Here is a 13934-nt window from a genome sequence, read left to right on the forward strand (position 1 = left end):
GAGCACGGCTGGAAACGGGGTTGCACTGCCCCCCGCCGCGCCGAATTGCGCTCCTTGACGCTGCCCAGAATAGCCATCAACACSAGCATCGCTGATCCACGCCAGGGAAACGCGTGCTCCTTGCAGACAGGCCAAGGCCACCGCGTTAGGCAGCTGTGGGCCAAAACCAGCCAATTCTGCACGCGCAAAGGATGAGGGATGGCCACAAAACCCGAACTCCCACTCTGGCCTGGTTCTGCTGTGCCACAGAGGGCAACATCCCTACGCCCATGCTACCATCCCACTGCCGCGCTTGTTCAGCCGCTGGCCTACAACAGATGGCACCAAGCTGAAGCAGCACTACCACTGACTGCTCGACCACTCTCGTTGTTAGCTCCTGCCTCCTTATTTTTAGCTGTTCACATGTAAACACACTTTAGGTCAATGCAAAGTCTGTCCTTGAGCAACTGGTGAGCCAAGCTTGCTCCGCACATTTTACAACTATTGCRAGCAGATGGTAATTTTGTTTCACATTGAGCAGAGGAACCATGGGATGCTCCAGAGGAAGCAACCACTACAGTTGTTCTACACCAATTTCTTTTTAGTTTAAGGGAAATAAAAGCAAAAGAGTCCTCCTATCACCCAGAGACAACAAATGTGCAATCAGTCTCCTATGGAAAGGACACAAAGTACTCTGCCTAGAAAAATAAGGTGGGTTTTCTTCTAAAGCAATAACATCAATAAGCAACAAGTTAAAGTGAATTAACCTGATGTAACTGTCCCCATATTATTGGGCTTCTAATATACTGCTTTGTATCCAGCAATACGTAGTTTGCAATATTTGCCAATATGAATGTCCCCCTCCTTCACATTGCTCATATGCCATAACCTAGTAAAGAAAGAAAGAAAGAAAGAAAGAAAAAGAAAAAAACGGGGTTTATTTACTAGGAATCATGTCTGATACTGCATAAAGTGGGACTACCTTCGTTGACCTAGAATATTGCAAGTCCTACTGTGTTCCAATATAGAAAAGGGAAATTCTGAAAAATAATAATAAAGAAAGAAGTATTTTCTCYGATGACAAAGCAAAGTACAGGGTTTCTCTTTGCAGGTGAAGAGGGCACGTTAAGGCTATGTAACACTTCAGGCAGGATGCTCATGTGCTAGCGCTGGAGGAAAATTACACTCTGTTAGAAGGAAATAGCTGAAAAATCTGCTGTGACAACGTAATGAGTGACCTATCTCCCATTTCCAAACAGCCTTTTCTGTTGCCTTTATCCATTAATTCAGGAAAATCAGCTAAGACAAAAAGTCATATCCCAAATCCATGTCATCTCACACACAAGTGAGCAGGAAGGGTCTGCTGGATACAACACTAGGTATTTTCTGGGTTTGGCCAAAGTAAGGTCCTGTTGAAAACATTCTCATGGAAAAACGATTCAAGCAAAAGAACAGGTTCACTAGAGCAGGAATTAGCTTCCTGCTCTCAGAGTAGGTGCAGGATTCAGACTCCACCAGGCACAGTCTCACCGTCACTGCCCGCTGAAGCCTTACAGCACACCTTYGGCTCAACATTTCCTACCCAATTTTGATGCCGCTGTTGCATCTGCAGTGGGTAGAACAGTCACAGTTAGAAAGCAAAACTTGAGTYTCTTCATGGAGTTCATTAACAGTTCTTTTCTTTGCATGTTTTTCCTGAAGTTTGGGGGATCACGGCTTGGTTTCCCCCAGGGATTCACAGAGGGGAGCCCCTCACCGTGCTCCAGGCCTGGGCAAAGGCTGTTCTGCGAGGCATTGCACCAGGCGCGTCCCGCGGGACCTTGTGCGGTGGAGGGAGGAGTAAACCGACGCCAAGGCCCCAGCTTCACGTGCTATTACCATTGSTACGAATGCAGAGAGGGCACTTGGTGGGATTGCATCCATGCATTTTCTAGTCCTGTGGAAAGCTTAAACAAGGGACACGTACAGTCTAAAGTAATAATTTACTTTTTGCTTCCCCCAATTCTCCCTTTACAATGAGCTATGAAGGAGTCACGTAATTTCTCCCTTTTGGAGGTTTACAGCATAAAGAATGCTGTATAAAAAACAAAATGAAGTAATGTTGTTAAACTGCACATTACTTTCCTAAGCAAGAGTAAGGACGACAGATCCAGGGAAACAGCAGCCTGGAAAAATTCATTAACRTGCTCCAAGATTTATTGAGCCGTGGCTAACGATACTACAAATGCGTATAGATATTCCTGTTGTGCTCGCATGATAACGCCCGAAGGGGCCGGCAGGACTGCGGGCGACGTTAACGACGGCACRTTCCCGGGGAGCGAGGAGGCACGAGCGCCCTCGGCCCGTTCCCGACCCGCCGCGGGACCTTGGAAAGGCCCGTTGATTTGCCCAGTCTCTAAGGCCCCGTCTGGACGGCGGCCTTTGCGGGGCCAAAGTCTCTTTYGGTAGCTGTAAACAAGCACCCGAAGCGCCGGGGCGCGAGTTCAAGGCGCGCCTGCCCCCGCCGCACCGGCGGCTCCGCTCACGGCTCTACGTCCGCGTGCTCGAGCTGTGCGCCGGCTGCGAGAGCCGCAGGCAAACGCAGTATCCTGAGCAATGCCTTTAAAATTCAATAAACTACACRTTTTTGATGAAGGAAGYGAGCATGGGTCAATGTTCGTCCTCYGCGGACAGCGAGCTAYAAACAGTGCTCCCTGCACACAGAGTTTCCGTAAAAAAAATGCAAAACCATAGCAAAGTACATGAGAAGTGCCAGATATACGGTGTTATATGGACTGCTCACTGTCTGCGAATGATTCATRCAGTATTAAGAAAACTAAGAACTTACTCAAGCTTCTTAACTTCCTCAGATACCACACACAGAATTAATGCTGTTAACAGCACCTTCTGCCAAAGAGGGAAGCAAAGGAAAAAAAAGTCAATCTTCTGTTCAGGATTCGTGTTTGGAAGTTTCCCTCCACCTTACCTCAGAAGGTATCAGGGTATGAGGACACCACCTATTATTTCTGTGCTACCACTGATAATAAAAGAAGTGCAGAGCTCTTTTTCATTATAAAATTATCAAAAGAGCTTTTTATACATGAAAGTGAGAAGACCTACTAGTCTTAAAACCATCTTGATTTTAACTATGCAAATATTTTCAAAAGCACACAATCCCGCTGTACTAGGCACCTTATTCTCTCTGTAATCCAGCACGGAATAACTTCGTCCTTCCATTCTGTCCAYGTTTGCATGCACCCTGTTCCTTACRKCTGCACGCCAAGACGTCACAACATGGTCCAGTGAACGACATTTTTGCCTTCGCCCCCTTCGAAGCGTACAGCTCCTAAACAAATAACCTTCACTGACAGATTCCCGCGGTTAGGCTACCTTCAGCGTCTCTGTAACGACTGCTCTCTGCACCGGGCCTTCGGGAGGAAGGCCGCACGCGCTCCTTCAGTCACGTCTACCTCCCCTCGGACGTGGCACGGAGCACGCGTCGGGCAGCCACGGTTGCGCCCCAGAGAACCCCTCTGCGTTCAGTCATCCACTGCATCGTACACTATGCTGCGAAGGACATTAACTGTGTGATATGAATCATCCTACAGGTGAAAATAGGCTTGGACACCTGTGTAAACTGAAGCAGTTTCATAAGTTTTTGACAGCCGGTCCCCACCAGAAACCCCCGCCCAGGCCTACAGCATAGCCAGTGCAGTACACCCCAACCTGCAGGACACTGCTTGTGCCTTCAACTTGGAGCTTAGATGCTCAACTTAGTCTCCAAGAACTTGAGATACTAAATAAAGACAATTTTCCTGTGCTAAAAATTAATTTTGTATGGAAGTAGCGATACTGAGAACCGTCTATCGCAGGGTCCCATTTAGCCTCAGAAGCTCCCACCTGATAAAAATACAGAACCAAACCTAAAAGCAGTCAGCAGAACCCGGACTCCCCGTCCCAGCCACGTGCTGCAGCGCTCTGCTCACCCCTTCCCACGCTGGCTGCTTTGAACCTGGTGGCCCAAGCGCTCTTCCRACCGCAGCAGCAGGGTATAGTCACGTTTTCCCGGTCGGTGCCTTCTCCTGGACCTGCCTCATCAAAAGTTTGCTCTGACAACGGCCCCTTTCCTGCGCTCCTGGGGCAGGAGCTGCCCCGCTGCCGTCTTCTCCAGGAAGGGCTCGGCACCTCCACCCGGACCGGGGGCTCTGCCTCCCGCGCGCCGCCGCCGCCGGCGTTTTAACTAACAGCCTCCCGGCTGGCCCTGGGCAGGCAAACCTGCTGCTCGCTGGTTAAAGGCAGCGAGCACATAGCCTAGGTCAGAGCGGCCGCCTTCGTCACCGCCAGCGAGCGGACGAGCCGCGGGAGCGCTCCGCCGCGCGCTGGGTGCGGAGGCCAGGGCGCTGCCGCGGCGTGGGGAGCGAGCCTTGGCTTTTCTACTTTACTGTTGGCCTGGTGCATCCAAACACAAGAGAAAGACCTTAAAGACTTCAACTACGTGGCATCATTCAAATTAACTTCCKAGAAAAAGTTACAACTTCATTGCACCTACTATTCTTCCCCACACACACATTTTTCTTCTTTTTTAAAAAAAAAAAAGTCATAAAGAACAATTAAAAAAAAATACATTTCCCTTCTGACTAAGGCTTAGTACAATAAAGGACACAACAAAAGTTTTGGTATGATCCAAACCAATTTCACCACCAAAAAGGGTCCTATCAAAAATAAATAAACAAGCTAATTCAGAGATAACAGCAACTAACTAAAGCCATCAAGAGCTGATATGATAYCAGCTGTTTCACTTCATTTCTTGTCCTAAGGAAAAGGAAACCAAAATACCATCTCCCATCTCCCATCTCCCCTCCAAAACAGCAGTTATTGAATAACTTCCAATTCTTGAAGGAGACAACAAATCTACTTTTGCATATACAGCCAAAGGCTTTACCTTACTACTCATCTTCTCTGAAGCCAAGGTAGAAAAAAGCCAAATCCTAGCTGAAGGACCAAAGAACCACCCTGCACCTAGGCTGGCCCGTGGGCACTTATAGCGTTTTGGTGGGGCCCTCCCTCTCTTTAGCACCCCCTCCCCTGAGCCTTCTGCAGGTGCCAGATGCTGCTCCTGCAGGCTCTGAGCTTATCGTGGTAGGTGGGGAGTATGAGCAAGGGTTTCTTTCTTCATAATTCATTGTCACGGTGCTTTTGATAGCTGGCGGAGCAAGTCCCCAGGTGCCTTCCTATTGCAGTTCACGCTCCTGGAGAACGAGCTTTCCACGCTTGCAGGTTCAGAAGTGAAGCATGAGGTAACACAACGGGTACAATTCACGTACAAATGACTTTTGTGCGTGTGTGACTTGTAAAGCAAGTCACGCCCCTTGCCCTCGCATCTGGAAGCGCAATTTGTTATCTGTGCAGCACCCTGGGCTGGCCAGGGGCACTGATTCAGGTGTCCCACTCTGCAAATAGGCTCATGAGAGCAAAATGGTTACRGGCTCTTGGTTTGGAGCCAAAAATACCATTGCAGACCAGTACCCGGAGCTGTGCTGAGGATAAATAAGTGGTACTTGGCTTGGAGTCAAGGACAGCCATATGGTTCTCCTTTCTGTATTAGGCTACGGGAACTAGYGTGTCCGTGCTCAGATTTGCCTGCGAACGGAGGAGGTTGTGGCCCGTTAACGGTGCCGACGTGCCCGTCGGTGGGGGGTGCTCGGTGCGGGGCAGTGCACGTCCCCCCGGCGGGAGGCAGTTTGCCACTAGCAAAGAGGGCTGTGGGGTTTGGGATCCAGGCGGAGGGGGTCAGCTGGTCTCAATCCTTTTTTAACTGCCTCTGATACTCAGGAACTTCTGAACTGGTGGTTCCTGTTCTCTTCAGCCCTAATGATAAGCATGTGTGGTCCTGAGAGAGAGTTTCAGATTGGTCTTTAAAGGTTAGACACAGGGCTTATCAATTAAGTCTTGGTTGCCTGTATCAGRTGAAGCCCTGAGCATTCACTGTAGCTAAACTTAACTGGAATATCAAGAGCCTTATTGGTGGCAAGAGCTGGGCGAATATTAAAGACCGTATTCACAAGTGTCCACCAAAGAGTACCACAATTTAATTTCAAAACGTGCTTGCTGGCCTTCTACGAGCACCACGTATCTGCAAGATGATTCGCAGAAAGGAAGAAAATAAGTTAGCTCAGAAAGTTTTTCTGAATTAAAAGCTAAGCTTTGCTAAGAAACTTTGGAAACATTTTATGTGAATCGATAGAGGCCCTCTCCTTCTCCTTGATTTTTATCTTCTCTTGGGCAGCACGCAGTGTTCTCGCTGTGGGTCAAGAGTTAGGGACAGATAACTCGGCCGTGGAGYGTGTCTGACGTATACAAATCGTTCCTCTTTGCATTAGTTTCCCTTCTTTGTTTTTTTAAATTCAATACAGCTTGTCATCATTTTATTTTCCAGTGACTTACGGTGTCTCTTACTGAGTTCTTTCCCATCATTTCTCTCCTCTATGTGATACTACAAACCATTAAGTGGTACAGCAGTGGTCTGCGTATTCTTATTTCTTGTCTTTTCGCTTTCTAAAATGCCGTCAAAGATGGGGTGCGCTTACTCGTTTCAGCACAAGACTTTGTTTYGAAGTACTCAAGTGTTTGACTCTTTAGCAAAGTTGAACTGTGAAGCTGCTTCCCAAAGGCTGTTGTAGATGCTAAAATCCCACAACACTCTTCAGAAAGATCTTGGAGAAATTAATGGAAAAAAAAAATCTGAAAGGAGCCATTAAGTAGGYGTATACCTCTGTCAGATCAGGAACTCCCTGCCTGCAGACTGCTGGAAAGCTGGAGACTGTTCAGCCATCCATACAACGGCTCAGGCCAGAAGCAGGTATTTAATTAAAGTTAGGTGCCTAACCACTGTTCAGTTGTGGCTTCCCATTCGCTGAGATAAGCAGCTAAAAAAAAAAAAAAAAAAAAAAAATCTGGGCTCAGACCTCCAACAGGCTGTTTGCAAGTCTGTGAAACAGGTATGTGCACAACCCCGAGCAGGTTCCCGAGCAGTGAGAGCTCGGGAGCGCAGGGACATTCCCGCTCCGGGCAGCGGCGGCTCTGCCCCACCGCAGGACCGAGGCAGAGCTCGGCCTGGGCTCGGTGCCGCGGGAAATCCCAGCTTAACTGCATTAAACTTAGTCAGCTGCTTGCAACAGTGAGTTGCAAAGACTAATTACTCGGTGCGTCCCCCAGTAACACACCTAGCTGCCGGCTGCCTTACCGTGTTTTTTTCCATTGCGTTTTAAATAGCATAGAACTTGTAGCGAGATTTTTGCGTTTTTAAACACATACTAAGGGTACATGTAATTTTGAATTTCTTTTTACAGAGGTATTGTTTGCATTGGGAAGAGGTTAGTAGTGAAAACAAAGATTAAAAAAAAATAAACWGCTTCTTAACACATACGGGAAATGAGTCATCACCGGGTAACTTCAATTACTGCTGCTGTGCTCAGTGTCTGGCTCCAGCAGTAATTTAGACAGAATTTTACTTTCATTAGGGGGAAAAAAAYAATACCTTGCAAAAATCCTGTATTTTTAAGAAAGCTGATTCAAAGAAAAGATTGAAAACTAAAGGAAGCGAGTGGTTTTCCTGTGGTAAATGCTAAGGTCCCTGATCAAAATGAATACGCAGGGAAATTCAGCTCAGATTTCACTTGACACAATTGATGCCCTGGATCCACAGACCACTTTGGCTCAGTCTTCGAAGACGCTGTGCAATCCACTTAACGCTCGATACTCCGCTACGGCCCCRTCAAAGCGAGGTGAAGCCTTGGGGTGGCGAGTGTTTCAACGGGATCGGGAGCACGCTCAGACACGCCGTCAGACGTGCCGCGTCCGACGGCCTCGCGCGTGCCCCCCGGTCCCGCCGCTGCGGCGGTCGGTGCTCGAGACGCGCGCCGGAAACCCACCGCGCGAGCACGGCGCCGCTGCCCGGAGCGGGGCAGCACGCGGGGACCGGCCGAGAGCAGCGTCCCTTCGTGCAAGGTGAAGTCCTCGCWCAAGCAAGAGACAAGCCAGCCTTGAAGACCTACAGCTTAAAGCGCACGGGATCAAGTGGAGGACAAAAGCAGAAGGAGTCGAAGAGACTTGCTGAKAAATCACCCAGCAAGTAGGAAAAACGCAGCTAGCAGAGGGAGGCCGGGGCGCGAGCTGCTGGAGCGCAACGCGGCGCGGGCGCTGGGAGTCCCTCCCTGGGTCCCGCTTGCATTTGGAGCACGTGCTCGCCAGCGTTGCGGGTGAGGCCAGCTGGCCAGTGCTAAGTGCGTTCAAGTCAGAGTCCTGCAGGGATACCCCAGGCACCCCTTGCTGTTCCTCACTATGGAAAGCAAGGGGGAGAAGGAAAACGTTGTCAGCGTGACTAGGCGAGGGCGTTGCAGCATCCGCTCCTGTGTCTTGTACCTCGTTTAATAAGATTGCCGCCTTCTCCTTTTTGTCCTGGCCCCTGCCGCCCCCCGCTCTGTCCAGGTGTCCTCCTCATCGGGGGATGAGAGGGATGGGGGAGAGCTGGCTGTTCTCGCAGCTGACACTGCTTCCAGCAGCGAGGAAGAGGCTTACAGCAGCTGATGCTGTAGCTCCAAGGTGAGTTGAAGAAGGGTTGTGAAGTGAGCTTGSACCCTCCAGTTTAGGCTGCACGGAACGAGGCTTTTCCCTGGGGGGCCATGGCTAGGGACGAGTGACCTTGCTGCAAGCTTCAAAGTGAGTCTCCCTTTGAGCCTGTAAGGGAGCTGCAGCCAGCTGAAGGTAGAAGGAGCATAGGTGGGTCTCCACCTGACAGCACAGGAAGGTTTGCCAGGAAGGCAGCACGTCTTTTTGTTTCCTCCATCAAACGGTTTCTAGTCTCTTAGAGCTTTCAGAAGTATATTGATGATCTAATAATAATGGGAGGAATAATATTTTTAGGGACTCGTTATTCTGGTTGCTCTATAAAACAGGTAAAAAGATGGTGTCTGTCTCAGCTCACAGTATCYACAGACTTGCAGGTCTGGCATCACGCCTAACTGAGGCAGCTTTGGTTCGGATTCGTAGCCCTTCTCGCCGTCGCCGCTCAGGTGACGTCCAGGCAGACGCTACAAGGCTGCATATACTCTCGCCCACGGTGTTGTTTCCGATCCGCAGGGCGCTGCACGGTTTTGGGGGAATGGTTTGGATGTGGTTCAACGGGGAGACGTTGAAGTGCTCGGGCAGCCCGCCCCTGCCGCAGGCCGCTTTCCTGGGAGGAGGGCAGGCGACAGCAAAGACGGGCAGGAGAAGGAGCCTGGGAAACTCCTGTTTTCCCGTGGCTCTAGCTCAGGTTCTCAGTGTCGTTTAGGATAGGAAATAATTCATGCTCGCTTGCGTTGACTCAAACAGTAATATTGAAGGGACTAGTTTACACCACRTGGCTGCAAAATACTTGTGCACGAGAGGGCTGCAGGGTGGCTCCCAGCACTGCCGTTTTATTTGTGCATGCTGCTGTTTAAACACCCTGAAAAATCTGATGGGGCTGAAGGCAAATATTGAGAGCAAACGTTTGCAGAGGCCGAGCTGAAGAGCGCYTGCCTCCCTCGCGCCCCGCTGCGCCCTCGAAAACCGCCCGCGCCCCGGCACCGCCAGCTGCCGGCTCGTTTCTCCCGCCGCGTTACCGTCCCAGGACGCCYGCTGCCTGGAGGGTAAGTGGCGCGAGACCCCTTGCATAGCACCTTCAGTGTAGAAAACGTTTGCTAGGTAGAAAGCAAATTTATTTTTATGTGAAGTTTTCCATTAAAGTTATTATTTGGAGCAAAGATTCAAGTGACAATAAAAGCTGTGGGGTCTTTTTTCTTCTTCCCCTGTTTCAAGACCCATGTTTTGTGGAAGGGCTGAACTTCACCAATTTCCTGTGCACTAAAAACCCYGCTGCCTGGATCCCGGCCTTTGCCATCTTCTCCCTTCGTGGTTTTGTTCAGCACACCCAGTTTCTCTGTATCTCTCTTCCCCAGTCATGATTTAGGCGTCTAAACAGAGCCTATTCTGCATCCTTTCATTTTCTTTTCATTTGTTTGCAGATGAGGACTTAGCCCRGTGGGAGAGAGCCACGCGTTGCGTACGGAGCCTACCAAGCACGGCCTCGCGTGCTAGCTTAATGTAAACCACCGTCCGCGTTCATAAAATATTATTTCTATTTTACTGCAAATAAAGCGATGTTTATAGCAGCCTTGTTCAAAGGGCTTCCCGCAGCTGCGTTAACCACCGGCGAGCGAAACGACAAAGCCGCCCTGATCTAATTTTTACGGCGAGTGGCAATGACGGCACCCGACCCCGACGCGGCCACGGCTGTGACTCGCAGCGGCTGATCCGCGTATCGCGACGCATCGCGATAAGCTTCGCCCGGGCCACCGCCGCTGCCGGCCGTGGGAACCTCCCGGGGCTGCTTTCCCACGCCCCTCCCCCCTCCCCCCCCGAGGTGCGGGGGGCCCCCGGGATTAGCCGGCGGCAGGGCCGAGCCCMGCGCGGCCGGGATTAGCTCGGCGCCGGAGCTGGCGGCGACGACCCCGCTCAAGGACGCGCCGCGGCCGCGGCTCCTCCTTAAAGGCTGCGGCCGCTCCGAAATGCGGCATCTATCAGCAGCCGGCGTTCCCGGGCCGTAAACAGGCGGGCTGTGTCACAGCCGCCTAAATATAGCGCCGGCCCCGTCGCCTCCGCGCCGGCCGGCGGCTCCGTGCACGCATTTTATTTTTTTTTTTTTTCCCCTGGGGGAGGCGATGACTAAGAGGAATCGTCTGCTCAGGGGCTCTCCGAACATGGAGGCTCTAATCCAAATTCAGGAGCTGAGTCAAGTCCGTAGCTCCCGGTCTCGCAGGCCCTGCTTAACGTTTTCCTCCCCTTCCTCCTCCTCGGCAGTATCCAGAATAAGGGGATAGCAATAAGAGTCCCAAATGTATCACAAACGGGTTAACTTTCAGGATTTAAAATGCAGAATTAATGCTGTGCAGCGTGAACACGCACCTTAAATACAGGGAGCAGATGCACGGTATGGCAAGCAGGACGGGCGCGCTCCCTGTTATTGTCTGCGCCTGCCTTCGCCRCTCAGAGCCGCCTCGGCTGCCGCAGGCTTAGAAACGCCGAGGCAAACGTAGTATTATACGATTGGGGGGGGGGGAGCGGGGGGGCCAGAAATAGGGATTTTTAAAGGGAATGCAGTATTATGTCTGCCTCAGTAATAAACTATGCAGTTGTGAAGGTCAGCTTGGCAGCAGACGTGCTGCAAAAGGCTGAGTATCTGTTTTTATATCAATATTTATGCTCTTAAATGTACACCCAATTAACCTTTCTGTAAGAAATATAGGTATGTTCAGATACAAACTACAACGATCATTTTAAGCCTGAACATCACTGTATTTTCCTCCATTGAAKCTACTATGCCCAAATGGATTTCACAGTGTTAAAAGGTACAAATGCWTGTTTTGGGGTGCAAGAAGAGATGGTGATGTCTATACATAGTTATTCAGGTGCATAGAGCAGGAGAGAGCTTTAAGTTATTAAATGCTACAAGCCGAGGTATGTTTGTACTAATTTCAGCCCCTTAAATAGCCATCAGATAGTAATATGAGATACGCAGAACAGAGAAGCGGTTTTCCTTGCAAGAGATTACCTCAAACATTATATAACAACATTTTTCACTGGGATTTTTGCACCAAAGCTGCGGAATTCCAGGATGCGGTTTTTATCGACCGCTTGCTGCAAGCGAAAGCACCTATCCGCTCGCGCACCGCYTCGCCCCGCGCCCCGTCCGCGCCGCTGCGCCCACCGCGTCTCCTCACCTTTATCCGCGGAGCCGCTCATCGTGCCCCTGCTCGGCTGCCGGCAGCCCGGCAGGAAGCCCGGCTGAGCGCCCAGCCGCCGGCTGGCGATTTGTCATCCGGCGGCAGTCACGGGTCCCCGGGCGCCCGCCGAGGGGGGACGCACGCCCGCCGCCGGCCCCGGACCCCGCGCCGCCGGGATTAGCCCCAGCCAGGAGAGGATGAGGAGGAGGATGAGGATGCAGGCGGGCAGCACACGCTTCCCAAAACGCGGCACGGAGCAGGATCTGGAGTCGACCGATCCTGACAGTGTTTTTTTTCCCCGTAGACGACGCCAGACCCTCGGGACGAGCTCRGGGGGTGCAGCAGGGGAGGCAGCCTGCAGACGGGGCGCGGGGGCTGGGGAKCCAGGCGTGCTAAAGCAGCACGCGCCGCGTTAGAAACGGAGGCGAATTTGGCTTTGCTTTTTTGCTCCCCCTCCCAGGGGACCGAGCAGCGCTCGCAAAGCACTGAGCTGAGAGGCGCTTGCAAAGCCCCGCTCCTCGCCGGCGTGAGCCAAGCGGAGCGATCGCAGCAGGGCACCGCGGGAGCCGAGCCGGGGCACCGCCGCGGCCGACCGGAGCCCGGAGCCCGGTCCGCCCCGGCGCCACGCTCTTCAGGGCAAGGCCACGATGGATGCCACCGGGTTGCAAGCTCCCAGCAGGGCACAACCGTGCAGCAATGCCGGTCCTCTCTCGTCGGGCTCCCTTATCCCTGCGGCACCGCAGCATCCCAGCAGCTTTAATCCGGCCAAACAGCTCGGAGAAGTGCAATGAACTCGGGAACCGAGTGGCGCGGGGAGCYGGTCTCCAGGGCCAGGCGCTTCCGAGGACAGGGCTGAAGGGAGCTCCCCGGGGCAAAAACCCGCCTTAATTAACRACGAGGCGGGTAAGCGGGACGCGCCGGCGCTCCTCCAGATCGGCCTAGGACTGCCGCGGGCAAGCGCCGCGCGGGAAAGAGGGCAAGCGCTGGGGACGCTGGCGCAGGGGGCCGCGGGCTTTCCGGCGCTGCCGCCGCGCTCCGGCGCCACGCCGCTGCAACGCCCGTCTTCGGGTCAAGGCTATGTTCTTGACCGAGCCCGTCTGTGACACGAGGGGGTATCGCAGCGGGTCAAAAATGCACTTTTCTGCAGCACAAAAATCCCATCACCTCCTCCCCTTTTGCCCCTTTCTTTTAGAAAGAAAGCATCACAGGCGTTTCGGCTATTTCTAGGCTTGCATTAAAAAAAAAAAAAGTCCAGGTCATGGAAATACCTAAACTCGTCTTGCTTCCAGGGTGGAGAAGCCCCGGGACAGCCCTAGGCGCAAAGGCAGCAGGGAACTTGACTTCTCCCCCCGAGAAAAACACATTAAAATAAACCTTTGGGAGAAACTGTTATAATATGACCATATCCCATAGTATCAAAAGCTATAAACAACTTAAGCACAAACTAGTGCATTGAAAGTAGACCTTATAGCAGCTTTTCGTAACAGYTTTTTCATCTCTCTTCATGGAAAAAGCATAAATATAAATTTTATCTCCAATATTTCCCCCCAGCTATGCATATGAACACCGGAAACGTGATCTTCACATTTCTGAGCATCGTAGTGTGAATGTTTTTCTCTGTTGCTCAGCAGCTCCCACTGGGCTAAGCCTTGCATTTTATAGCTTTATTTCTCTGAGAAATTTAATAGAAAAATTTAATAGAAAATAATTTAAAAAAAACAAATCGCATAGAGCAATCTGCGGTAAACTGTGCTGCGGAGCAATGCAAGGGCACGTGCGGGCCTCCCCGCGGCGCGCGGCGCCCACCCGATGCGAGCGGCCGGCGCGCTCGGACCACGCGCGGGGACGCCCGCGGGCCTGAACACGGAGACCGCTCACCCGGGCACGCCGGGCCTCCGACGGAGAGGGCTTTCTCTCCCGACGCCGGCCGTAACTGCACGGGCAAGGCCCCGAGCGCAGCCCCGGCGCCGGGCCCACGGCCGCCTCTAGTCCTGGTCCTCCGCGCGAAGAAGCGCCTCGCTCTCCTCCTCGGCGCGAACCGGCGGGATCTTGCTGCAAAGCAGAGCGTAAACGTACGGCCAGATTTTGTCCGTCTCCGTCCCCGAAAACGAGTGGAGGACGCCTCTGCTCCTGGAAGCGAGGAGCGGGGAAGTCGGCGGCGGCCGGGCCGTC

General features: G+C 52.1%; 1 protein-coding gene and 1 long non-coding RNA gene across 2 annotated transcripts in view; both read right to left on the minus strand.

Annotated features, from left to right (window-relative positions):
• DNAJC6 (DnaJ heat shock protein family (Hsp40) member C6) overlaps positions 1-11787 on the minus strand; it is a 51929-nt gene extending 40142 nt beyond the window's left edge. The window contains exon 1 of the mRNA XM_085315231.1: positions 11760-11787. Within this exon, the coding sequence (XP_085171357.1) occupies positions 11760-11781 (22 nt within the window). The 5' untranslated portion in view covers positions 11782-11787. The remainder of the gene's footprint in view (positions 1-11759) is intronic.
• Positions 11788-13136: 1349 nt separating this feature from the next.
• LOC146590038 (uncharacterized) lies at positions 13137-13928 on the minus strand. The gene is made up of 2 exons (XR_014897072.1): positions 13641-13928; positions 13137-13434 (listed from the first exon to the last, which is right to left on the minus strand). It is a non-coding gene; the product is annotated as an uncharacterized LOC146590038 (long non-coding RNA).
• Positions 13929-13934: the final 6 nt, after the last annotated feature.

The sequence above is a fragment of the Rhea americana genome, unplaced genomic scaffold (assembly GCF_003343005.1).
Source record: "Rhea americana isolate MKP2758 unplaced genomic scaffold, rheAme1 scaffold_423, whole genome shotgun sequence".
NCBI classification, from domain to species: domain Eukaryota; kingdom Metazoa; phylum Chordata; class Aves; order Rheiformes; family Rheidae; genus Rhea; species Rhea americana.